Below are 24612 nucleotides of genomic sequence, written 5' to 3'. Positions count from 1 at the left end.
CAGTGTGTTCCTGGTGTGTTACCAGTGTGTTACCAGTGTGTTTCTGGTGTGTTACTGGTGTGTTACCAGTGTGTTCCTGGTGTGTTACCAGTGTGTTTCTGGTGTGTTCCTGGTGTGTTCCTGGTGTGTTACCAGTGTGTTCCTGGTGTGTTCCTGGTGTGTTACCAGTGTGTTCCTGGTGTGTTACCAGTGTGTTTCTGGTGTGTTCCTGGTGTTACCGGTGTGTTCCTGGTGTATTACTGGTGTGTTCCTGGTGTGTTCCTGGTGTGTTCCTGGTGTGTTCCTGGTGTGTTACCAGTGTGTTCCTGGTGTGTTCCTGGTGTGTTACTGGTGTGTTCCTGGTGTATTACTGGTGTGTTACCAGTGTGTTCCTGGTGTGTTCCTGGTGTGTTCCTGGTGTATTACTGGTGTGTTCCTGGTGTATTACTGGTGTGTTACCAGTGTGTTCCTGGTGTGTTCCTGGTGTGTTACTGGTGTGTTACCAGTGTGTTTCTGGTGTGTTCCTGGTGTTACCGGTGTGTTCCTGGTGTATTACTGGTGTGTTCCTGGTGTGTTCCTGGTGTGTTCCTGGTGTGTTACTGGTGTGTTACCAGTGTGTTTCTGGTGTGTTCCTGGTGTGTTCCTGGTGTGTTCCTGGTGTCACAGGTGTCCCTGTGTGCTCCCCAGGTGCACCGGGAGCTCAGCAAGTGCCTGCGGCACTCGGGGTGTTGCCTCAGGGGCCCCCCCGGCACCTCCCTGGGCGCCCTCAAACCCTCGGCCGCCCGCGCCCACCCCCGGTACTACAGCGGCACCCAGGTGGGGACCCCAAAAACACCTCAAAACACATCAAAACCACCCCAAAACAGCCCAAAACTACCCCAAAAACCTCCCCCTAAACCCCACCCCCAGTACCACAGCGGCACCCAGGTGGGGAGCCCGGAAACACCCGAAAACACCCCAAACCAGCCCAAAACTACCCCAAACCAGCCCAAAACTACCCCAAAACCCTCCCCTAAGCCCCAGCCCCCGTACTACAGCAGCATCCAGGTGGGGACCCTGAAAACACCCCAAAACACCCCAAAAACCTCCCCCTAAACTCCACCCCTGGTACTATAGTGGTGTCCAGGTGGTCACCCTGAAAACACCCCAAAACACCCCAAGGACACCCCAAAACCCTCCCCTAAACCCCAGTCCAGGTACTACAGCAGCACCCAGGTGGGGACCCCCAAAAACCCATTTGACCCACACAAGAAAAACCCCCAAACATTCCCCTGGTACTACAGCAGCATCCAGGTGGGGAGCCCCAAAAATCCCCCCCTGATAGGACAGGGGGGTCTTTGAGGGATCTCTCACAGAGATAGGGGCCCATAGCTCTGAAAAACCCCAAATCCCACAGACAATCCTATAGACACCCTCCCAGAGGCCCCCCCCAAATCTCACAGAACCCCCACCCTTAGACCCCCCCCCCAAGAAACCCCATCCCATTACAGAGAGCCCCCCATCTCAGACACCCCCCAGAGACACCCCAATCCCATTAACACCGACCCAGAGACCCCATATGGGACTGGGGAAGGTCTCTGGGGAGGGTTTATGGGATTTCCAATCCCTATTTCTTTCATTTTTCTGCTGTTTTTTACTCACATTTCCCACCTTTTCTGTTTTTTCTTTTCCTGTGCTTTTTCTTTCCTTTCCACCCTTTTTTCTCTTCACATTTCCTGCCCTTTTTAATATTTTCTCTTTCATTTATGACTCTTCTCACCTTTCCCACCCTTCTCTATTTCATTTTCCCAATGTCTTTCCGTCACAATTCCAGCTCTTTTTAATTTTCTTTTTTCCACCCTTTCCCCTCACATTTCCCACCTTTCTTTGTCTCACATTCCCCACACTTTTCCATCTCAGGTTTGCCACCCTTTTCCCTTCACGTTTTCCACCCCTTTCCCCCTCATGTTTCCCTCCATTTTCCCCCTCACTTTTCCTGCCCTTTCCCCCTCACATTTCCCGCCTTTTCCCCTCACATTTCCCACCCTTTTCACCTCATGTTTCCTGCTCTTATTCCCTTCACATTTCCAGTCCTTTTCCCCCTCATATTTTCTGCCCTTTCCCCCTCACATTTTCCACCCTTTTCCCATTCACTTTTTCCACCTTTTTCTCCCCTCATGTTTCCTGCCATTTTTTTCTCTTACCTTTCCCACCCTTTTTACTCCCCAGGTTTGCAACCCTTTTCTCCTCACGCTTTCCACTGTTTCCCCCTCATGTTTCCCACCCTTTTCACGACACATTTCCTGCCCTTACTCCTTTCACAATTCCCCCCCTTTTCCCCCTCAGATTTCCCATAACTTTTCCCACCTTTTTCTCCTCTCACATTTCCCACTTTTTTTGCCCTCACATTTCTCCACCTTTTTGGCTTCCCATATCCTGCCTTTTCCCCCTCACGTTTCCCACCCTTTTCCCCTCACATTTCCCACTCTTCACCTCACGTTTCCTTCTCTTATTCCCTTCACATTTCCTGCCCTTTTCCCCCTCATATTTCCCACTTTTTTGCCTTTAGGTTTTCCACCCCTTTCCCCCTCATGTTTCCCGCCCTTTTCTCCCCTCACCTTTCCCGCCCTTTTCTCCCCTCACGTCTCTCACCATTCTTTCCCACCCTTTTCCCCCTCAGATTTGCCGCCCTTTTCTCTTCATGTTTTCCACCCCTTTCCCCCTCATGTTTCCCTCCATTTTCCCCCTCACTTTTTCTGCCCTTTTCCCCTCATTTTCTTGCTTTTCCCCCCCTCACATTTCCCACTGTTTTCCCCTCACATTTCCTGCCCTTTTCCCCTCACATTTCCCACCCTTTTCCCCTCACGTTTCCCACCCTTTTCCCCTCACATTTCCCACTCTTCACCTCACGTTTCCTTCTCTTATTCCCTTCACATTTCCTGCCCTTTTCCCCCTCATGTTTCCCACTTTTTTGTCCTTACATTTTCCACCCCTTTCCCCCTCATGTTTCGCCTCCATTTCTCCCCTCACCTTTCCTGCCCTTTTCTCCCCTCACGTTTCCCTCCCTTTTCTCCCCTCACGTTTCCCACCAATTTTCCCCTTATCTTCACCACCCTTTTTTCTCCTCAGATTTGCCACCTTTCCCCTTCACATTTTCCAGCCCTTTCCCCCTCATGTTTCCCTCCATTTTCCCCCTCACTTTTTCTGCCCTTTCCCCTCATGTTTCTTGCCTTTTCCCCTTCACATTTCCCACTGTCTTCCCCTCACATTTCCCACCTTTTTCACCTCACATTTCCTGCTCTTCTTCCCTTTACATTTCCTGTCCTTTTCCTCTCACAATTCCCGCCCTTTCCCCCTCATATTTCCTGCCCTTTCCCCCTCACGTTTCCCTCCCTTTTCTTCCCTCACGTTTTCCACCATTTTTTCCCTTACCTTTTCCACCCTTTTTTCTTCTCAGGTTTCCCACCCTTTTACCTTCACATTTTCTACCCCTTGTCCCCTCATGTTTCCCTCTATTTTGCCTCTCACTTTTCCTGCCCTTTTCCCTTCATGTTTCTTGCATTTCCCCCCCATATTTCCCACTGTTTTCCCCTCACATTTCCCACCCTTTCCCCTCAGGTTTCCTGCTCTAATTCCCTTCACATTTCCAGTCCTTTTCCCCCTCATATTTTCTGCCCTTTCCCCCTCACATTTTCCACCCTTTTCCCATTCACTTTTTCCACCTTTTTCTCCCCTCATGTTTCCTGCCATTTTTTTCTCTTACCTTTCCCACCCTTTTTACTCCCCAGGTTTGCAACCCTTTTCTCCTCACGCTTTCCACTGTTTCCCCCTCATGTTTCCCACCCTTTTCACCACACATTTCCTGCCCTTACTCCTTTCACAATTCCCCCCCTTTTCCCCCTCAGATTTCCCATAACTTTTCCCACCTTTTTCTCCTCTCACATTTCCCACTTTTTTTGCCCTCACATTTCTCCACCTTTTTGGCTTCCCATATCCTGCCTTTTCCCCCTCACGTTTCCCACCCTTTTCCCCTCACATTTCCCACTCTTCACCTCACGTTTCCTTCTCTTATTCCCTTCACATTTCCTGCCCTTTTCCCCCTCATATTTCCCACTTTTTTGCCTTTAGGTTTTCCACCCCTTTCCCCCTCATGTTTCCCGCCCTTTTCTCCCCTCACCTTTCCCGCCCTTTTCTCCCCTCACGTCTCTCACCATTCTTTCCCACCCTTTTCCCCCTCAGATTTGCTGCCCTTTTCTCTTCATGTTTTCCACCCCTTTCCCCCTCATGTTTCCCTCCATTTTCCCCCTCACTTTTTCTGCCCTTTTCCCCTCATTTCTTCTTGCTTTTTCCCCCCCTCACATTTCCCACTGTTTTCCCCTCACATTTCCTGCCCTTTTCCCCTCACATTTCCCACCCTTTTCCCCTCACGTTTCCCACCCTTTTCCCCTCACATTTCCCACTCTTCACCTCACGTTTCCTTCTCTTCTTCCCTTCACATTTCCTGCCCTTTTCCCCCTCATGTTTCCCACTTTTTTGTCCTTAGTTTTCCACCCCTTTCCCCCTCATGTTTCGCCCCCATTTCTCCCCTCACCTTTCCTGCCCTTTTCTCCCCTCACGTTTCCCTCCCTTTTCTCCCCTCACGTTTCCCACCAATTTTCCCCTTATCTTCACCACCCTTTTTCTCCTCAGATTTGCCACCTTTCCCCTTCACATTTTCCAGCCCTTTCCCCCTCATGTTTCCCTCCATTTTCCCCCTCACTTTTTCTGCCCTTTTCCCCTCATGTTTCTTGCCTTTTCCCCTTCACATTTCCCACTGTCTTCCCCTCACATTTCCCACCTTTTTCACCTCACATTTCCTGCTCTTCTTCCCTTTACATTTCCTGTCCTTTTCCCCTCACAATTCCCGCCCTTTCCCCCTCATATTTCCTGCCCTTTCCCCCTCACGTTTCCCTCCCTTTTCTTCCCTCACGTTTTCCACCATTTTTTGCCTTACCTTTTCCACCCTTTTTTCTTCTCAGGTTTCCCACCCTTTTACCTTCACATTTTCTACCCCTTGTCCCCTCATGTTTCCCTCTATTTTGCCTCTCACTTTTCCTGCCCTTTTCCCTTCATGTTTCTTGCCTTTTCCCCCCCATATTTCCCACTGTTTTCCCCTCACATTTCCCACCCTTTCCCCTCAGGTTTCCTGCTCTTATTCCCTCCACAATTCCCACCCTTTTCCCCCTCACATTTCCCACCCTTTTCCCCCTCATATTTCCCACCCTTTTCCCCCTCACATTTCCCACCCTTTCCCCCTCATATTTCCCACCCTTTTCCCCCTCACATTTCCCATCCCTTTTCCCCCTCATATTTCCCATCCCTTTCCCCTCCCTTTTTCGACTCTTTTCCCCTCAGGCTTTAAATACTTTTTCCATCACTTTTCCCTGCCCCTTTTCTCAACTTAAATCCTGGGGCTGCTACACTTCCCTCATCCCTCTTCGAGCCTGTCAATCATTCAGAGGGGCTTTTCCTGCCTGTCAATCACTCTGAGGGGCTGATCCTGCCTATCAATCACTTTTATTCCTGCCTGTCAATCACTCAGAGGGGCTGATTCCGCCTGTCAATCATTTTTATTCCTGCCTGTCAATCACAGAGGCCGCCTGTCAATCACTCTAGTCCTGCCTGTCAGTCCCACACACACCCAAGACCCCTCAGAGCCTCCTGATTCCCCATAGCCCCCCAAATCACCCCCCAAATTCATGCCCAGCACTACAGCAGCACCGAGATTGGGACTCCCAACCCCCCCAAAAGACCCCTCACCCCAAAAAAGCCCAAAGCCCCCAAACCCACTCCACACCCAGGATCCTCCCCATGGCACCCTCAAATCCCCCGTGAGAGACTCAGATCATCCCCCAGATGCAGATGTGCCCCCTCCAGACCCCTCAAGTCTCCCTGTGGCACCCCAAGATCCCCCTGTGTTACCCAAAACCCCCTGAACCCAAAATCTCCCTCAGACCCCGCCAGGCTGTGGGTGTTGGATGTGGGGACACCTCGGGGGTATTCTGGCATGGCTGGGGGGTTCTGGGGGGGTTTTGGGGAGTTCTGGGGGTCCCAGCCCCACCGCTGTGCCCCCAGAGCCGGATCCGGAGGATGTGGAATGACACGGTCCGGAAACAGACGGAGTCCAGTTTTATGGGGGGAGACCTGAACAGCACCCCAACCTTGAACCGAGGTGAGACACCCCCAAAAAACACCTCAGAACACCCCCACCCCCAGAACGGAGGTGACACCCCTCCCAGAGACCCCAGAGACCCCAGAGACCTCCTCCACCCTGAACAGTGGTGAGACCCCTCTCCAAAACCCCCACAGGACCCCAAAGATCCCTCTGGGCCCCCTCAGACCTCCAGAAACCACCCAGGGCCCCTTTCCAGACCTCCTGAGATGCCTTGGATCCACCTCAGACCCCTGAAACGCCTCACCCCTACCCCAGGACCCCAAAAACCCCTCTGGGATGCATTTGGGGACCCCCCCAGACACCCTGGGACCCCTCTGATCCCCCACAGGTCCTGGGGTCCCCTAAGACCCCTCATGCTCCCCAGACTCCACTCACAGCACCCAGGTGAGGATCCCAAAAACACCCCAAAACACCCCAAGATCCCCCCGGAGCTTGGGCACCCCCTCCTGGGGTCCAGGGACCACCCCCCAGGGTATTGGCGACCCCCCAAATTTGGGGACCCCCCCCATTATTTGGAGTCCCCTTACTTTGGGGGCCCCTCTGTGTTTTGGGGACCCCCAGGGTATCAGGGAACTCCCCAGGTTTTGGGGACCCCCCCAGACCCCCTCAGGGGTTTTGGGGACACACGGGGGTGTCCAACCCCTCCCCAAGTTTTGGAGACCCTTCCAGGACACTCTTGGGACCGCCAGGACCCCCCCAGACCCCCCCAGCCCCCCGTGTGTGACCCCCTCCCCTCTCCACAGGGTCGCACCTCCTGCCCAACCCGGTGCTGCCGCCGCGGGGGGGGTCGAGCCCCTACAACACCCTCCTGGCCGAGGGGGGGGGCTTCACCCCTGCCTCCCCCCCCGCCTTCACCGCCCCAGGTGGGTCTGGGGGCCACGACCCCCCCAAACTGCCCTCAAACCCTCGGGACGCCCCGGGACCCTCCCCCAAATCCTTCCTCCCTCAGCCCCCCTCGGGTGGGTTCAGGGGGGGTTTGGGGGGTCCTGGGTGCTCCCACCTGAACACCCCAGTTTCAGCCCCCGGGGGGGCAGCTGGTCCCACAGAATTGCCCCACGCCCACTGGATCCCCCCAAAATCCCCCCACAGCCCCTGCCCCCAAGAGGGAATGGGGGGTTCGGGGGGTCCTGGCTGCTGCATCCCCCATAATTTCAGCCCCTGGGTGGGAATGGGGGGATTTTCCTGCTCCCCACAGCTGCCCCCCACCTTCTGCACCCACAACCCCACAGAGAGGGACAGAGGGGTCCTGACTCCACACAGCCCCAGACTCCCCACAATGTCCCCAAATGTCCCGCCTGTGGGGTAATGGGGGGTGCTGGGGAATTGGGGCAGACTGGGGGGGAATTGGGGGTGTTTGGGGTGGGTCATGACCCCCCCTAAGTGCTGCCTCTGTCCCCAGGGAGCTTCCGTGACACCAGTAAGTGCTACCCCATGACCCCCCTGTGCCCCTCCTTGCTCCCCCCCAGCCCCCCATTTGCCCCCTACACCCCTCACTGACCCCCCCAACACCTCAGACCCCCCCAACCCCCCCAGAGCCACTCTGTGACCCCCCCACCCCCCCTTTAGCCCCCAGATCCCTCAGCTGATGCCCCAAACCCTGCCCCAATCCCCCAGACCCCACCACAGACCCCCCAAACCTGCCCAAACCCCCCCAATGCCCCCAGACCTTTTCACAGCACCCCCAACTCCCCCTGTATCTCCCCAGCCCTACAGAATGACCCCCTAGACCCCGCCACTGACCCTCCCAAACCCCTTCACTGACCCTCCAAGCCCCTCAATGACCACCCCCAGACCCTCTGCTGAACCCTCAAGCCCCCCAATGATCTCCCACACCGCCCACGGATCCTCCAAGGCCCCCAATCATCACCCCCAGACCCCCCCACTGACCCCCCCAAGCCCCCCAATGACTCCCCAGAACCCAACTGACCCCCAAAGCCCCCAGTGATGTCCCAGACCCCCTCACTGACCCCCCCATCTCCGCACTGACGCCCCCCCCGTCCCCGCAGAGCCCCCCCGGGAGCCCCCGGAGCCGCTGCCCCTCAACGGCAACTTCAACAACAGCTACAGCCTGCGGGGGGGCCCCGAGGGGGCGCCCGGGGGGGTGGCCCCGGGCCGGGGGGGATGCCCGGGGGCCCCCCCGGACGCGGCGGCGCTGGAGAAGATGATCATCTCGGAGCTGGTGCACAACAACCTGCGGGGAGGGGGCTCCGCGCACGGGGGGCCCCCCCCGCCGCCGCCGCCCCCCCCGCCGCCCCCCCCGCCCCCCGCCGAGCCCCCCCCCGGCGCCCCCGAGCTGGGGCTGCTCTACCAGGAGCTGGCGCGGGGGGGGCCGGGCGGGCTGGGGCCCCCTCCCGACCCTCCCCGCGACCCCCGGCACCCCCCCCCGCCGCGGGACTACCCCGACAGCAGCCCCGAGGGACCCCCACCCCCAGCGCCCCCCTACCTGGGGGGGCCCCCCCGCGCACCCCCCCCCAACCGCCGGCACAGCCCCGAGACCTTTGGGGGGCCCGAGGGGGGCGTGGGGGGGGCCGAGCCCGACGGGCAGATGCAGCTGGTGACCAGCCTGTGAGACCCCCGGGCGGGGGGGCACACGGGACCCTCCCTCATGCTGGGGGCTCGGGGCACGCAGGGGGCACGGGGTCACCGTGGGCTCCCCCCCTTGCCAGGGGGTCCGGCCTTGCACGGGGATGTGGCTGGGGGGGACGTGGGGGGCTGGGCTTGCACGGGGACCCCCCCTTGCTCGAGGCTCCGGGGGCACACAGGGGTCTTGCCCTGAGCAAAGACCCCTCCTCGCATGAGGGTCTGGCCTCACACGGGGGTCTGGCCTCACACGAGGGTCTGGCCCGAGCCCCGACCCCCTCACGCGAGGTCTTGTCCTTATGGGGGGGGGGTGGCCTCGCGCGAGGGTCCAGTGGCACTCAAGGACCCCCACCCTGCACGAGGAGGCAGCTCCCAGCAACGAGCCAGCCTTGCACGAGGACCTGGCCGCCACCAGAGGGGACAGCGCGGTCCCGGGGGCTCGCACGAGGAGCTGTGGTGGCACCAGGGCACGGTGTCACACGAGGAGCTGGGGTCGTGCAAGGCCGTGGTGTCACACGAGGAGCCGTGGGGGCACCAGGCTGCGGTGTCACACGAGGACCTTGCACAAGGATCCATCATCTGGCGCCACACATGGGGACCTCACCCAAGGAACCACCCGGTGTCACCCGAGGATCCAGGTGGCGCCACACGTGGGGACCTCGCCCGAAGATCCAGGTGGCGCCACACGTGGGGACCTCGCCCGAGGATCCAGGTGGCGCCACACGTGAGGACCTCGCCCGAGGATCCAGGTGGCGCCACACGTGGGGACCTTGCTTGGGGACCTTGCTCAGCCGTGTCCCCCCTCGCACCAGGACCTCGCACCAGGACTTTGCACCCGGACCTTGCACGGGGCCCCCCCTCGTGCCCCTGCCCCCGTGTGGGGGCGTTTTGGGAGGATCCCTCAGCCACATTCTGGGGGCCCCCCCAAAAGCCATCCCAGGGGGGCCCCGGTGGCCTCGGCAGCACCGAGCCGCGGGGGGGCACTGACAGCCCCCCAAACTGAGGGGTCCCCCCACAGCAGGGGCCCCCCCGAAATGGGGACCCCCCCACAAAGAGACACATTTTCCTTGTAATATAGATGTAAATGGACCAGCCCTACCCCCCCACCCGGGAAACTGAGGCACGGGGGGGCCTCCCCAAAACCACCCCCCCTCTCCGGGGGTCCCCCTAATCCCAGCGGGGCCCCCCTGGAAGCACAACCCCCCCAGCCGGGGTGGGCCTCGCCACGCTGTACATAGGGATGGGGGGGGCCTCCAAAATCGGGGGGGGGCAGTGGGGACCCTTTAACAGTTCTGGGAACCCCCCTCCAAAATTGACGGGACCCCACAATCTGGGGACACCCCCCAGGGCTTGGGGATCCTTCCTGGGGTATTGAGACCCCGCCCACATTTTGGGGACCCCTCCCCCCCGGGTACTGGGGACCCCCAAGTTCTGGGGATCCACAGTGAACTTGGGGACCCCACAGGACTGAGGGTCCCCCATACTTTGGAGACCCCCCCCCCAGAGCTTGGGTGCCCCCTCCTGGGGTCCAGGGACCCCCCCCCAGGGTATTGGGGACCCCCCAGATTTGGGGACTCCCCCCCCCCCCCAGTATTTGGAGTCCCCTTCCTTTGGGGGCCCCTCTGTGTTTTGGGGACCCCCAGGGTATCAGGGAACTCCCCGGGTTTTGGGGACCCCCCAGACCCCCTCAGGGGTTTTGGGGACACACGGGGGTGTCCAGCCCCTCCCCAAGTTTTGGGGTTCCCCTCCCCCCTCTCTTAGCATGGGGGGACCCCAAAACTTCCTCAGGGACCCCAAATTTGGGGGTGCAGAGGGGAAAACCCCCTCCCCCCCACCCCCAGATCTTGGGGTCCTCCCCTCCCCGGGTTAGGGGGGGTCCCTCCCTTCCCCTCTTCCCCCCCCCCCCCCCCCCCAAATTCTGCCAAACCAACTTTGGGTCGAGTGCGTCAAACCAACGAAACCGGAGCCGGAGGGGACGCGGGGCCACCAAGGGCCACCAAGGGCCACCACGGGCTACTGGCGTCACTGTGGGGTCACTCAGAGCCACCAACGGGACCATCAAGGGGCCACCCAGGGCCACCACAGGGTCACTGTGGCCACCAAGGGGACGGCCAGGGCCATCAAGGGTCGCCAAGAGCCACCGGACGGTCACCACAGGGTCACCAGGGCCACCATGGGGATGGCCAGAGGGCCACCACGAGGCCTCTGCAGGGCCACCGCAGGGCCACTGGGGCCAGCACAGGAAGAGCCAGGAGGTGGCTGGGGCCACCAAAGGGGCATCAAGGGCCATCACAGGGAGTCAGGGGACGGCCACCACTGCTGTGGGGGACAGCCAGGGCCACCACTGGGATGGACAGGGCCACCACAGGAAGAGCCAGGGGACAGCCATGGCCACCAAGGGGCCACCAGCACCATGGCGGCCACTGCTGAGGCCACTGCGGCCACCAGAGAGGTGACCAGGGCCACCAAAGGGACCAGAGGAGAGCCAGGGCCATGGAGGGGGTGGCAAGGGTCGCCATGGGGACAGTCAGTGTCGCCATGGGGACAGTCAGGGCCACCATGGGGTTGGTCAGGGCCACGACGGGTCAGGGCCACCGTGGGGACGGTCACGGACAGGAACCAATAAAGGTGACACCAGTTCTTGGAGCCACCGCCTGTGTCTGGGGGGCCCTGCGGATACGGGGGAGGGGGGGGGGGCACAGGGACACTGGGGGGGACAGGGACACTTGGGGAGGGACAGGGACACCGGGGGGGGGACAGGGACAGCGGGGGGGGGACAGGGACAGTGGAGAAGACAGGGATACTGGAGAGGGACAGGGACACTGGAGAGGGACACAGGGACATTGCGGGGGGGAAGGACAGGGACACTCGGGAGGGGGGTGGTGCACAGGGTGGCACAGGGACACTTGAGGAGGGACAGGTACCCTGGGGGCGACATGGGGACACCGGAGGAATCTGAAGGTGTCACCCCCCCGGTCCCCGTCCCCCCTCCCCATTAACCCAGCACCGTGACCCGCCCGATTGTGGTGACACTGGGGACCCCCGCGCCCGGTACGAGACCCCCGGGCGGGGACACCCCCGGGACCTCCCCTCGGGACCCCCGGACCCCAAACTCCGCTCCAGCCCCGGGACCCCCTGACCGGGACCCCCCCACTGGTACCACCCCCCCGCGAGACGCCCGGGCGGGGACCCCCCCAACCACCCCCGGGACCCCCAACGGAGACCCCCCTGGGGACCGCCCGTAACCCGGGACCCCTGACAGAGACCCCCCCCCTCCCCGGGACACCCCTGGCCCAACCGGGACACCCCCAAACGGGGGACCCCCCCCACAAGCTGGACCCCCCCCCCCAATTCCCCTTTAACCAAGACCCCCCCAAATCCTCTGAGCGCCTCCCCCCCCCCCAATTTGGGGTGGGACCCCCCCCTCCCCTCCCCTCCCCTCCCCTTCCCTCCCCTCCCCTCCCCTCCCCTCCCCTCCCCTCCCCTCCCCTCCCACTCTGATCTCTGCCCCTCCCCCGCAGCCCCCCGGGCCCCCCCCCCGGCCCCAGCGCTGCCCCCCAGCCCGGGAGGGGCCAGGTACTGGGAACACTGGGAGCACTGGGAGCACTGGGAGCACTGGGAATGGGCACTGGGAGTACTGGGAATGAGTACTGGGAGCACTGGGAGCACTGGGAATGGGCACTGGGAGTACTGGGAATGAGTACTGGGAGCACTGGGAGCATTGGGAATGGGGACTGGGAGCACTCGGGGGAACTGGGAGGGACATGGGGGATACTGGGAGTACTGGAAAGGGGAACTGGAAGCACTGGGAGTACTGGGAATGAGTACTGGGAGCATTGGGAGCACTGCGAATGGGGACTGGGAGCACTGGGAGCACTGCGAATGGGGACTGGGAGCACTGGGGGAACTGTGAATGGGGACTGGGAGCACTGGGGGAACTGGGAATGGGGACTGGGAGCACTGGGAGCACCGGGAATGGGTACTGGGAGCACTGGGGGGACTGGGAGGGACATGGGGGATACTGGGAGTACTGGAAAGGGGAACTGGGAGCATTGGAGGCACTGGGGGGGATCTTGGGGGAACTGGGAGGGGATACTGGGGGGAACTGGGAGGGACGTGGGGGTATTGGGGGGGTCACTGGACAGCGATACTGGGAGTACTGGGGGGAGCTGGCCCAGTAACCCAGTGCTGGTTATACTGGGAGTGTCATATGTGACACTGGGAGCACTGGGGGGACAGAGGCCCCCAGGAGTGACAGGACCTGGGGGTTTTGGGGACCCCGGTGGGCCAGGCTGGGGGTGTGGGAGGGGCCAGGTTGGGTCTGTCCCTGTCCTCACTGTCCCTGTCCCTGTCCCTGTCCTCACTGTCCCTGTTCCTGTCCCTGTCCCTGTCCCTGTCCTGTCCCTGTCCCTGTCCTCACTGTCCCTGTCCCTGTCCCTGTCCCTGTCCCTGTCCCTGTCCCTGTCCTGTCCCTGTCCCTGTCCCCGATCATTGGCAGCTCTGAGCGCTCGCCCTGAGCAATTCCTGCGGGCAAAGGGAATTCCGGCGCTGGGAGATGCCCCCAGCAGCTCCTCCAGCCCCGTGGAGCCATCGCTGCCTGCTCAGGACACCCCAGCAGTGGCTCCAGCAAGGGCAGAGCTGCACCCCGGGGTCACTGCACGGGAGGGGGGAGACAGAAGCAGCAAACGGCGAAATTAATTCATTAATTAATCATTAATTAATCAAAAGTTCTGCCAATGTCTGTAACCGATGAGCGCTGACGCCTCCGCTCGTTCAAATGTCCCGATCGTGCAAAGCTTTGCTGAGGGGGGAGAGGGGAGCGGCCCTTGGGGAACCCCCCACATCTTGGGGGAACTCCCCACCTTTAGGGAACCCCCACCTTTGGGGAACCCTCACCTTTGGGGAACCCCCCCACCTTTGGGGAACCCTCCCACCTTTGGGGAACCCCCCCACCTTTGGGGAACCCTCCCACCTTTGGGGAACCCCCCCACCTTTGGGGATTTGGGGAACCCCCCAGCCTTTGTGGGAACCCCCCACCTTTGGGGAGCCCCCCAGCTCCTGCTCCGTGCTGAGAATGAAATCTGCCACTGCCCCTCCTGGAGCTGTGACTCGGCTCCATCCCCATCGCTGCGCTCCGGGGGGCTCAGGGCTCTCTCCAGGCTGGGAGCAGCCAAAGCAGCCCCAGGGTTTGGGGTTTGGGGAGAGGAGCGCATCGGGGGCTGCAGGGGGTCCCATGGGGGGCGGCTGGGAGCTTCAGGGGGTCCCACAATAGAAGGCTGGAGGTCCCAGGGGTGCCCAGTGAGGAGATCAGGGGGGTGCAGGGTGTGCAGGAGGCTCCCGGTGCCAGCAAACAGCGGCTGCCGAGGGTCCCCGTGCCCGGGAATGGGCGGGTCGGGGGGGTCCCGGTTCAGGATAGGGGGGTACAGGGGGTCCCGTTCAGGATGAGGGGGTACAGGGGGTCCCGGTTCAGGATGAGGGGGTACAGGGGGTCCCGGTTCAGGATAAGGGGGTACAGGGGGTCCCGTTCAGGATGAGGGGGTACAGGGGGTCCCGTTCAGGATGAGGGGGTACAGGGGGTCCCGGTTCAGGATAAGGGGGTACAGGGGGTCCCGTTCAGGATAGAGGGGTACAGGAGGTCTCGTTCAGGATAAGGGGGTACAGGGGGTCCCAGTGGCGGAGAAGGGAGGGCAGGGGGGCTCCGTGCCCGGAGGTTCAGGAGGGTCCCCGTGCCCGGGAATGGGGAGTTCAGGGGGTCCCGGTGCCGGGGGTCCCTCTGTCCCCTCGCTGCCCCCCAGGAGCCCCCGGAGCGCCCCCAGACCCAGCGCTGGGGCCTCGGCCCCGCCCCGCTCGTGATTGGCGCCGCCGCCGCGCCGCAGCCAATGGCAGCCAGCGGTGTTGGTGACGTCACCGGTCGCTGGGCAGATCCCAGAGGCGCCGTTTGGGAGGCGCGAAAGTGACCGAGGGACGCGGCGGGGGCGGGAACTTCCCCCGCGACCCCCTGGGATCGCCCCTGGATCACCCGGGGCCCGTCCATCCCCTTCCCGGGGTCCCTCATCCCCGAGGTCCCGCATTCCCGGGGTCCCGCATTCCCGGGGTCCTTCATCCTCGGGGTTCCTCATTCCCGGGGTCTCCTGTTCCCAGCGTGACGCTGTTGAGTCAGGGACGGAAAGAAAGACTCCAGTCTTCAGGTGAATCAGAGGGCAAAAGAATAATTCCTTTATTAGCAAGAAGTTGCGAGCTTTATAGTCTCGCTGGCTAAGCTGGGACCCGATTGGTCTTGTTATGAATAAGGAGCTTGACTAGGCCAATATTCAAGCAGCAATCAATTTATTAATTAATATGGTAAAGTATGAGCAATACAGCGCTGAGTACAGTGGGGGAAGTTTTCCCTCCAACTGCACACCGATAATTGATGCTTACAGGTATTTATAGGGGTACTCATCAGCTTTCTCAGCAGTTTCTATTTCCAATTTTTTTACTCATCAGCAATTTTTATTCCAAATTATTACATCACAATTCTATACACTATTGTGATCTTAGTTTCTCAGGATGTATCTCAAAAGGAGGATCCCAGATGGTGGCGGTCCAGTTTCCGAAAGAAGAAAGACGAATCCCACCTGGTGGAGTCCAGCTCCCCAGATGTGGGTCCACCTTTTAATTGCAGAGACTATCAATCTAACAGTGATGTCCAGCTTCCCTTTGGTCGAAACCATAAATCCTTGAGGTGATGTTCATCTTCTTTTCTCAAACTGTTTTTCTCTGCTTCCATAAGGCGTGAGATAAGCATATTTCCTATATATATATTCTAAAGCTATAGTTTCAAGGATACAAGTAATATTCTAAAATTATACTTCAAAAGGTTATTATTGCAGAGCTCTTTATGGATTAACTGCAAGCAAAAAGCAACATCCTTAACACCTTAATTCCAGTGCTCCTAAATCAACCAGTGCTAATTGCAAACAAAAGATAGGTTCAAAGGCCTTTCTCCATGCTTTATTTTCCTCAGTTATTATTAGAATTCACAGCTCTCCCATTGTCTGGGTCCACACATTTCGCATTCATAAATACACATGTCGCCTGTTTGTACTTGACACAAAACACAGCTTTGTATTTCACAGTCTCAAAGTGAAAACATCTCACATTATTGGTGACAATGAATAGCACACTCTGGAGAACCATAACTATAAACAATGGTTACAGAAAGCGAGATAATAATTGTTTTAATTCTTTCCTCTAAGATTCTCAGGCTCAGCCTGGGAGAAATTATCTCTGTTCTTTCTTCGACAGAACTGAGAATATCCACACCAGTGCACCCTGAATCCCTCACCTGGACACCCCCCTGTATCATCCCCACTACCTGTTCTCCCCCAGCTGTCAATCAGACCCTCCCTGCTGGGGGCACCCAGAAAACTGTGGGGACCCCCCGACCCCTCCCCACCTGCCCAGCCGGGGAGGAGCTGGACTCGAGCAACTGGGACACGTGATGGGGTGTCCACTTCTCCCAGTGCCCCCTCCCAGTGCTCCCAGTGCCTCACCTCAGCGCTCCCAGTTCTCTTCAGAGCTCCCAGTAGGACTCCCTGGTTTCCCTGAGTGCTCCCAATTCCAACCAGTGCTCCCAGTAGGACTCACTGGTTTCCCTGAGTGCTCCCAGTTCCAACCAGTGCTCCCAGTAGGACTCACTGGTTTCCCTGAGTGCTCCCAGTTCCAACCAGTGCTCCCAGTAGGACTCACTGGTTCCCCTCCCTGTTGCAGTGTGTCGCCATTTCCTGTCTCACCTATCCCATCCCCCTCAGGTATGCCAACCTTTCCCCCTCCCCCTTTGCCCTCCTGCCTGGCAGCTGTCCATTAATCTTCACCTTCCAGCAAGGCGTCGTGTGATTGGCAGATGCCCCCCAGGCCTGGGCTCATTGGTTTGTCCCAGCGTCCACATCCCCTGAGCCTTCCCCTGCTCCCACCTGGTTGGCCCTCACCTGTCCCTCCCCTCCCCCTGTCCCTGGGGCTTAAAAGGACACGAGACCATGCGGCCGGGTGTGTGTCTGGCTGGAGCTGTTACCACATTCAGAAGTCTACCATGCTACAATAAAACTCTGGATCTAAGCTCCACGGCAGAACCCACTCCTTTTCTCTTCACTGTTGTCTGAACCTTTTCCACCAAAGGTAAACTGAGTTCCTATTTTGCCTGGACTTGTTCTGAGCACCCAGCTGCAGTGCCCAGCCGGCCAAAGGCATCTCTGGGGTGAAAAACGCCACAGCTGCCGCCTTTGGTCCAGCAGCGAGGCCAGACGAAGCCAGGCAGGACACACCCCCGAAACATTCAGGGTATAATATTTAATATAGTGGGGCCCAACGTCCGGCTGCACGAACCTGCAGCCCCAAAAGGAACTTCAGAACCTTGGAAAAGCGTTACAGCAGCTTTGCTTCCACTGGAAAGAGCTGTGGTTGCACAGCTCTCCGGAGAGACTTGGGACTGATCCCACAAAAAGCCTCGAGGAACGCATTGCGCCTTTGGAAAAACAGCTCCTTTCTGGTGAGCGAGTTTTCCAGGGGAGAATAGGGGAACCCTAACCCTAACCCTAACCCTGCCCAAGGGGTCCTATTCAAGTGAAGAGACCAGCCTGCCTGACTTTGCCAGCAATAGCTTCGACTTCGGTGAGTATTTCTGCTCCTTGGGGGGGCAGAACCTCAAAAACCCGTCTTTGCCGTGAGACGAGTTCCTTTTTGCTCTTTGCATTTTAGGCTGCGCAGCCCTGCAGAGCTAAGGTGATTCTCTGTAAAGCTTTAACTCTGCGGCGTGTTCTCGCCGCTTTTGGAATTGGCGCCAGCTCGGAGGAGCGGGACGGCCCTGCCTGCCCCTCCCCCGGCTCGGCACCTGAAAGACACGGACTGGCATTTTGTCTCTGTCAACCCAGAACAGGATGGCACTTGGCACCGAATTCGTTGTAAGTTCATCGTCATTGGGGACACCAAACACACAGCACATGAGATTGAAATTGCTCCAGGAATGACAGCATCAGATCCTGAGCAATTCGTTCTCGGGCTGCACTGTTTCCACCCACCCCTGTTTCTTCCCAAAGGTCAAATTGTTGCCCAAGCTATCCCTGTGCCGTTTTTGCCTGAAGGCACCAAAAAACAAGGGCCCACAGTCGCCCAGGTCCAAGTTATTGGTAGAGATAAACCCAAATTATGGTGTAATGTCAGTGGGGGTGGGGAGTCAAAACACATTGAGATGCTTGTAGACACGGGTGCAGACTGCACAGTGATCCCAGTACAAGACTGGCCTGCACATTGACCTTTGCAAAACGTTGCCGGTCATGTTCAAGGTGTAGGAGGCCTGCAATTGGTGAGACAATCCAAAAGCATCATCCAAATCCAGGGACCAAACGGACAATTGGCAAATATCCATCTATTTGTGTTAGATTATTCGGAACCTTTGTTAGGGAGAGATTCAATGGCCCAGTGGGGTGTCACAATTGATATTCCAGACTCCCCACAGGATTTTTGTACAGCGGCCATTGAACAACAGCGCCCCGCCCAAAAATTGAAGTGGAAAACAGACAAACCAGTTGAGACGAAACAGTGGCTGCTCAGTAAATAAAACATAAAGGTGCTTGAGGAGCTAGTGGAAGAGCAACTGAAAAAGGGTCACATTGTGGAGACCACGTCCCCGTGGAACTCTTCAGTGTTTGTCATTCAGAAAGCTGACAAAAAGAGATGGCGGCTCCTCCATGACCTCCGACAAATTAATAATGTCATTGAAGATATGGGCTCTCCCCAGCCTGGTATGCCATCCCCAACAATGCTTCCCCAGGATTGGAAATTAGCTGTTATTGATATAAAAGATTGTTTTTTCCATATTTCCCTACACCCTGACGATGCACCGCATTTTGCATTCTCAGTCCCCACCATCAACATGGAAGCCCCTATGAAAATGTACCATTGGACAGTTCTCCCTCAGGGCCTTAAGGTTTCCCCAGCTATCTGCCAGTGGTATGTCTCTTCCCTGCTTTCCCCAGTGAGTGCAGATGCAGAAAAGGCCATCATCTATCATTATATGGATGAGATCCTTGTGTGTGCCCGCAATGATGATCTACTCACACATGTGCTTGGCCTAACGATCAATGCATTGATTGTTGCAGGGTTCGAGCTCCAGGAAAAGAAAATTCAAAAGATGCCACCATGGAAATATTTGGGCCTAGAAATTGGAAATAGGACCATTGTTCCTCAAAAACTAGAAATCAATCCAAGGATCAAGACCCTTGTGGATGTCCTCAAGTTGTGTGCGTCTTTGAATTGGGTAAGGCCATGGCTCGGTCTGACTAACGAAGACCTTGCCCCTCTTTTCAATTTATTGAAAGGGGGAGAGGACCCGGGTGCTCCTAGGTCTATTACCCCAAAGGCATGGAAAGCTCTAGAAAAGGTTCAGATTACAATGTCCACAAGACAGGCCCACCGATGCCGACCTGACCTGCCATTCAAATTTATCATCTTAGGTAAGTTGCCACACCTCCATGGAATCATTTTCCAGTGGGAGGAAAAACAAACACCTAAGGCAAAGGACACACCTAAAAAGTTCCAGGACCAGAGGAACCCTGTCTTGATCATAGAATGGGTTTTCCTCAGTCACAAAAGGTCCAAGAGAATGACAAAGCCTCAGGAGCTGGTAGCAGAACTGATCCGGAAAGCAAGGACCCGGATCAGGGAGTTAGCAGGATGTGACTTTAAGTGCATTCACATTCCAATTGAGTTAAAATTGGGTCAAAATACTATGCAAATATTGGAACAATTGTTATGAGAAAATGAAGTGTTGCAGTTTGCTCTGGATTCCTACTCAGGACAAATTTCTGTCCACCAGCCTGCCCACAAAATGTTCGAACAAGATGTTCAATTTATTCTGAAATTGAGAAGTGCTCAGAGTAGGAGACCTTTAAAAAAGGCTCTGACTGTCTTTACAGATGCGTCCGGGATGTCCCACAAGTCCGTTATGACTTGGAAGGATCCTCAAACCCAGCAGTGGGAGACGGACATTGCTGAGGTGGAAGGTTCACCTCAGGTTGCTGAATTGGCTGCTGTTGTTCGGGCTTTTGAAAGGTTCTCAGAACCATTCAGTCTGATGACAGATTCTGCATATGTGGCAGGAGCAGTGTCCAGGGCAGATCAAGCAATACTGCAAGAAGTGCCTAACATCGCACTTTTCAAATTGCTCTCAAAACTTGTAAAGTTAGTCACTCGCCGGGAGCAACCATTTTATGTGATGCACGTCAGGTCACACACCAACTTGCCAGGGTTTATTGCTGAAGGCAACAGAAGGGCAGATGCTCTTGCTGCACCTGCAGTGATGACCACTCTCCCAAATGTTTTTGAACAGGCAAAAATCAGCCACCAGCTTTTCCACCAAAATGCACCTGGCTTGGTTTATCAGTTTCACATCTCTCAAGAACAGGCCAAAGCGATTGTGGACACGTGCCCAAATTGCCAACAACATGCACTCCCTACAGTGAGTACGGGAGCAAACCCTAGGGGGTTGAACAGTTGTGAACTGTGGCAAACAGATGTTACACACATACAGTCATTTGGATGGCAGAAATACGTTCACGTTAGTGTAGATAGCTTTTCTGGAGCGGTCTATGCTTCTGCCCACACAGGAGAGTCATCTAATGATGCCATTAAGCACTCTTACAGGCTTTTTCTTTCATGGGCATCCCCAAGGAGTTGAAAACTGATAATGGGCCTGCCTACAAATCCAAGGATTTTGGGAGCTTCCTGCAGCAATGGGGAGTAGAGCACAAAACTGGCATCCCCTACTCCCCTACAGGTCAAGCCATTGTAGAAAGGACTCACCATGATATTAAAAGAGTCCTGGACCAGCAACAACAGGTTCTGAAGGTGGAACCTCCCCACATCCGGTTGTCCAGGGCGCTGTTCACAATCAATTTTCTGAATTGTTCCTTTGGCAGACTGAACCCGCCCATCCTATGCCACTTTGGGGGAGCAGTCATACGTTGATGAAAGAAAAGCCTCCGGTTTTAGTAAAGGACCCTAAGACTTGGAAGACGGTAGGACCTTACAAATTGGTTACTTGGGGACGTGGATACGCCTGTGTGTCCACCCCCTCTGGGTTAAAGTGGGTTCCTTCCAAATGGGTAAGGCCCTATGTTCCCAAGGTCTCAGAGAAATCGACAGAAGCTCCCCGGGTTGCCAATGCTGCCTGGAGAAGGAAACGCCGCACGCGTTCTCTGGAGGAAATTCCATTTAAGCCTCCTATCTGGAATAGTTTGCCTTAAGTTCCTTGTACCAGTTTAGATCCCACGGTTCGTTTGTAGCCTCAAGACGCCATGAGACCAAGCCTGCTCCTCATCCTGCTCGCGATAATCCCACCAGGGATCTCCTGGATAGTCCCTCAGCCCAAAGCACGTATGGACTACCTTGGCAAAAGACCCTGGACATCAAGAGAGAAACTGACCACTGGCTGAGTGGTCTGTTCAAAGGCTGCGGACTCTCGGGCTCGTTGGGATCTATTCTGAAAACTGTGTTTTTAGTATTGTTTATATTAGTTACTGTTGCTGTAGTTGTTAGCATTGTTTTTGGACTAGTCAAAGGCATGGTTCTCAAGTTGATTTCAAGGTCATCTCCCCCTCCTGAAGTTTACCATTTGGAAGACCTTAGTGATCCAATGGATGACATGGAACCCTCAGTTGAAAGCCCGGTTCCTCCTGCAGAGGAGGAACCGAGTTACCAACCATGGTTTGGCAAGCACTCTGCACCAAAAACCCTGTCCTCTTCATTTTAAACAAAACTAGGGGGAGATGTTGCAGTGTGATTTCCTGTTTCACCTATCCCAACCTCTCAGGTGTGCCAACCTTCCCCCTGCCCCTGTTGCCCTCCTGCCTAAGAGCTGTCCATCAATCTTAACATTCCAGCAGGGACATCGTGTGGTTGGCAGAAGTTCAAAAGATGCCCCTAATGTCCAGGCTCATTGGCCTGTCCAAGTGTCTATATCCCTTGAGCCATCCCCTCCTCACACCTGGTTGGCCCTCACCTGTCCCTTCCCCACCCCTGTCCCCGGGGCTTAAAAGCAGATGAGGCCATGCAGCCGGGTTCTATTTGGGACCTGTTTCAGAGGTCTACCATGCTGAAATAAAACTATGGATTAAGACTCTATGATAGAATCTGCTCTTTGCTCATCACGGTCGCCTGAACCTTGTCCATTAGAGGTAAACTGAGTTCCTACTTTGCCTAGATTTGTTCCGAGTGCGTAGCGGCAGCATCCAGCTGACCAAAGGTACCTCTGGGGTGAAACGCCATGGCTGCCGCCGTTGGTCCAGCAGCGAGGGCCAGGTGAAGCCAGACATGACACACCCGGAAACAACGGATTAATTATTCTATGCTTCTCCTCCCCGCTGTGTTCCGTGTACAGACAGAGAGGAACAAGGGCAGCTCAGGCTGCAAAGGTCCCTGTCCCGCTGCTCCAGTTGCACAGCAGCGTGGACTTCAAGGCCGTGCCCAGCACACTGAAGGGGAAAAGGAGCCTGTTTTTAGAAGAGCCAACTGGAGTGTCTCTGAAGCCAGCTGTGAGGGATTCCAGTGCAAGCATCCAGCCAGGGCAAAGGAGCTTGCAATGCCGCAAGTTTCCACCAAGAGCCTCCTGAAAGCACAGCAATGCTCTAGCCCTACACAGGGACAGGAAGAGGGCAGGAGCAGAGACCATGGTGGCCTAGCAGTGAGCTTTGTCTGTGCCTAAAAGCAAATCAAGCAGCAGCGGCAGCGGAGTGGTTGGGACTCGGGGGTGCCAGCGTCCCAGCGGCCGCAGCGCTGTCGGGCAGTGCCTGCACGCTGGGCGCGCTTCCGGCGGCTCTGCTCTCCCCACAAGCGAGGAATCAGGCAGCCCCTGCCTGAGATGCAGGCAGAAAGCCAAGCAAGTGAGACCAGAGGCAGGGGCCCCTTCCCATCACTGCGGGGCAAGGCTGCAAAAGAGACACTGTGTCTTCCTGCAGAGACCTGTGCTTGGGCTGTGCTGAGCCCAGAGCCGGCCAGCTTGTGCTGTGCTGTGGCAAGAGCGTTCTGGGCAGGCAGGCAGAAGTGCTGCGTGCACAGTGGGCAAGGGGCTGAGGAGAGCCTCCTGAGGGAACAGGGCTCCGCTCCCTGGCTGGCAACAGCCTGCTTTTGCTGCCGTCAGCGCGGGCAGGAGTTCAGGCACTTGAAGGGGCAGCCGTCGCCCCTTCCGCAGAGCAGCGCAGGTACCTGCGGCCATCCCCACCTGGGCCGGGCCTGCCGGCACTGCTCGGCAGGGCCCCGCGCTTGGAGCAGACCATGGAAGGTCCCTCTCTTGCCGCCCTTCCTTCTGCTGCAGACACTGCGCAGGTTGCTGCACCATCGGCGCACAAAGAGCGGTGGCCCCGCACCCGAGGGCATGGCCGAGCCCGACTCCAGGCCCGGCCAGCTGCGGGCAGAGGCTGCTGCCAGCACAGCGTCCTCTGACCTGGCCGCCAGCTCAGACTGGGAAACTGATGAGGGCTGCAAGGAGGCTGACATGGCCCTGATGGAGGGCATGGCCACCAGCAACACCATCACTCAGGCCATGGCAGAGACTGAGGCCATGCCCACGCTGCCTGTGAGTCCTGGACCCACTCTGGAGTTTTTCAGAAGGGTTTTTATTCTCCGCAGCAGCCTGGGGCCAGGGCCGAAGGCCTCCCAGGATGATGTGGCCCCTCAAGCCATGTCCGCTGGGCCCCCTCAGCCCCATCACACTGGGCTGGGAAGGCAAGCACTTCTTGGGGGAAGCTGGGCCACTTGCTGCCTTGGACGGCACTCCAAGTCTTCCCCATGCCCCCACTCCGGGCATCCCCCAGCCCTTTCTGTGTTCTCCCTTCCCAGATCGCCCGATAGAAGCCCCAGGGGCTGGCAGCCCCCAGCCAGGGTCCCCAACAAGCCCCAGTGTGGATCTGCAGCCCCCAGTTTTCCCAGTTTGCCTCTCCTTCTCCCCGGGCCGGTTTCCCCCAGCCCCAGCGGGTGGGAGCAGCCGAGAGCCCCGCGCTGCCCATCCCGACCTGTCCCGGCTCCATCCCCGCTCCTGCCGCGGGCTGCGAGGGCTGTGGGACCGGGGCAGGAGGAATGGGATGGAGGAGCAGGGAGGGAGAAGCAACGGGCTGGAGGGAACAAGAGAAGGAGAAGGCGGTGGGGAGGAGGAATGGGAGGAAGAGCTGGGATAGAGGAGGAGGAGTGAGAAGTGGAATTGGAGGGACCACACGCTCCAGCCCTTGCTGTGTCCACAGCCCTCTCGGCCCCTGGGGCATTTCCCCCCCATATCTCAGGTGACCGCAGAGGGGGAGCTCACCCAAATATCCTGGGGGCTCTGTGGGAGGGTACTTTTAGGGGGGCCGGGGGAGTTTTGGAGCTCAAAGGACTCCAAAGCGAAGCCGCAAATGCCCACTGGGGAGATTTTGGGGATGTCCCGGGAGGTTGTTTTTTCGTGGGGAAGGGCAGGAGAGGGGAGAACACTGGGACACCGAAGTGTGCAGCCCAGAGAGAGGAGACCGCCAGGATTCAGCCCGGAGAGGGGAACACCCTGGCGAGGGGGAAGCCCTGGAGCTCCCCACAGCCTGGAGCAGAGTCAGGGGAAACGGGAGCGCTGGGACCCCAAGAGCCCCGGAATCGCTAAGGGGGAGCCCAGAGAGGGGGAGCTTGGGAACCCCTGGGGGCTGCGGGGAACCCCCAGCAGCACAGAGAAGGGGGAGCCCCAGAAGCCCAAGGTCAGAAGAGCAGAGAGGGGGGACCCTGGGGATTCCTGGGACAGCCTGGAGAGGGTGGGGACTCTGGAGAGGAGAACCCTCAATAGAGGCAGAATCCCCAGAAGTCCAAAGTGG

General features: G+C 57.8%; 1 protein-coding gene and 1 long non-coding RNA gene across 2 annotated transcripts in view; both read left to right on the top strand.

The window, feature by feature from the left end:
• ADGRL1 (adhesion G protein-coupled receptor L1) overlaps positions 1 to 11398 on the top strand; it is a 57250-nt gene extending 45852 nt beyond the window's left edge. Inside the window, exons 20-24 of the mRNA XM_054518156.1 lie at positions 667 to 795; positions 6073 to 6169; positions 6916 to 7035; positions 7572 to 7589; positions 8179 to 11398. Of these exons, the coding sequence (XP_054374131.1) occupies positions 667 to 795; positions 6073 to 6169; positions 6916 to 7035; positions 7572 to 7589; positions 8179 to 8741 (927 nt within the window). The 3' untranslated portion in view covers positions 8742 to 11398. The remainder of the gene's footprint in view (positions 1 to 666; positions 796 to 6072; positions 6170 to 6915; positions 7036 to 7571; positions 7590 to 8178) is intronic.
• Positions 11399 to 12284: 886 nt separating this feature from the next.
• LOC118700821 (uncharacterized) lies at positions 12285 to 13502 on the top strand. The gene is made up of 2 exons (XR_004982350.2): positions 12285 to 12328; positions 13251 to 13502. It is a non-coding gene; the product is annotated as an uncharacterized LOC118700821 (long non-coding RNA).
• The last annotated feature ends 11110 nt before the right edge of the window (positions 13503 to 24612 follow it).

Source organism: Molothrus ater, chromosome 37 (assembly GCF_012460135.2).
Source record: "Molothrus ater isolate BHLD 08-10-18 breed brown headed cowbird chromosome 37, BPBGC_Mater_1.1, whole genome shotgun sequence".
Classification (NCBI taxonomy): domain Eukaryota; kingdom Metazoa; phylum Chordata; class Aves; order Passeriformes; family Icteridae; genus Molothrus; species Molothrus ater.
Note: the sequence above shows the minus strand (reverse complement) of the source record. Positions and strands in the feature narration are given on the sequence as shown.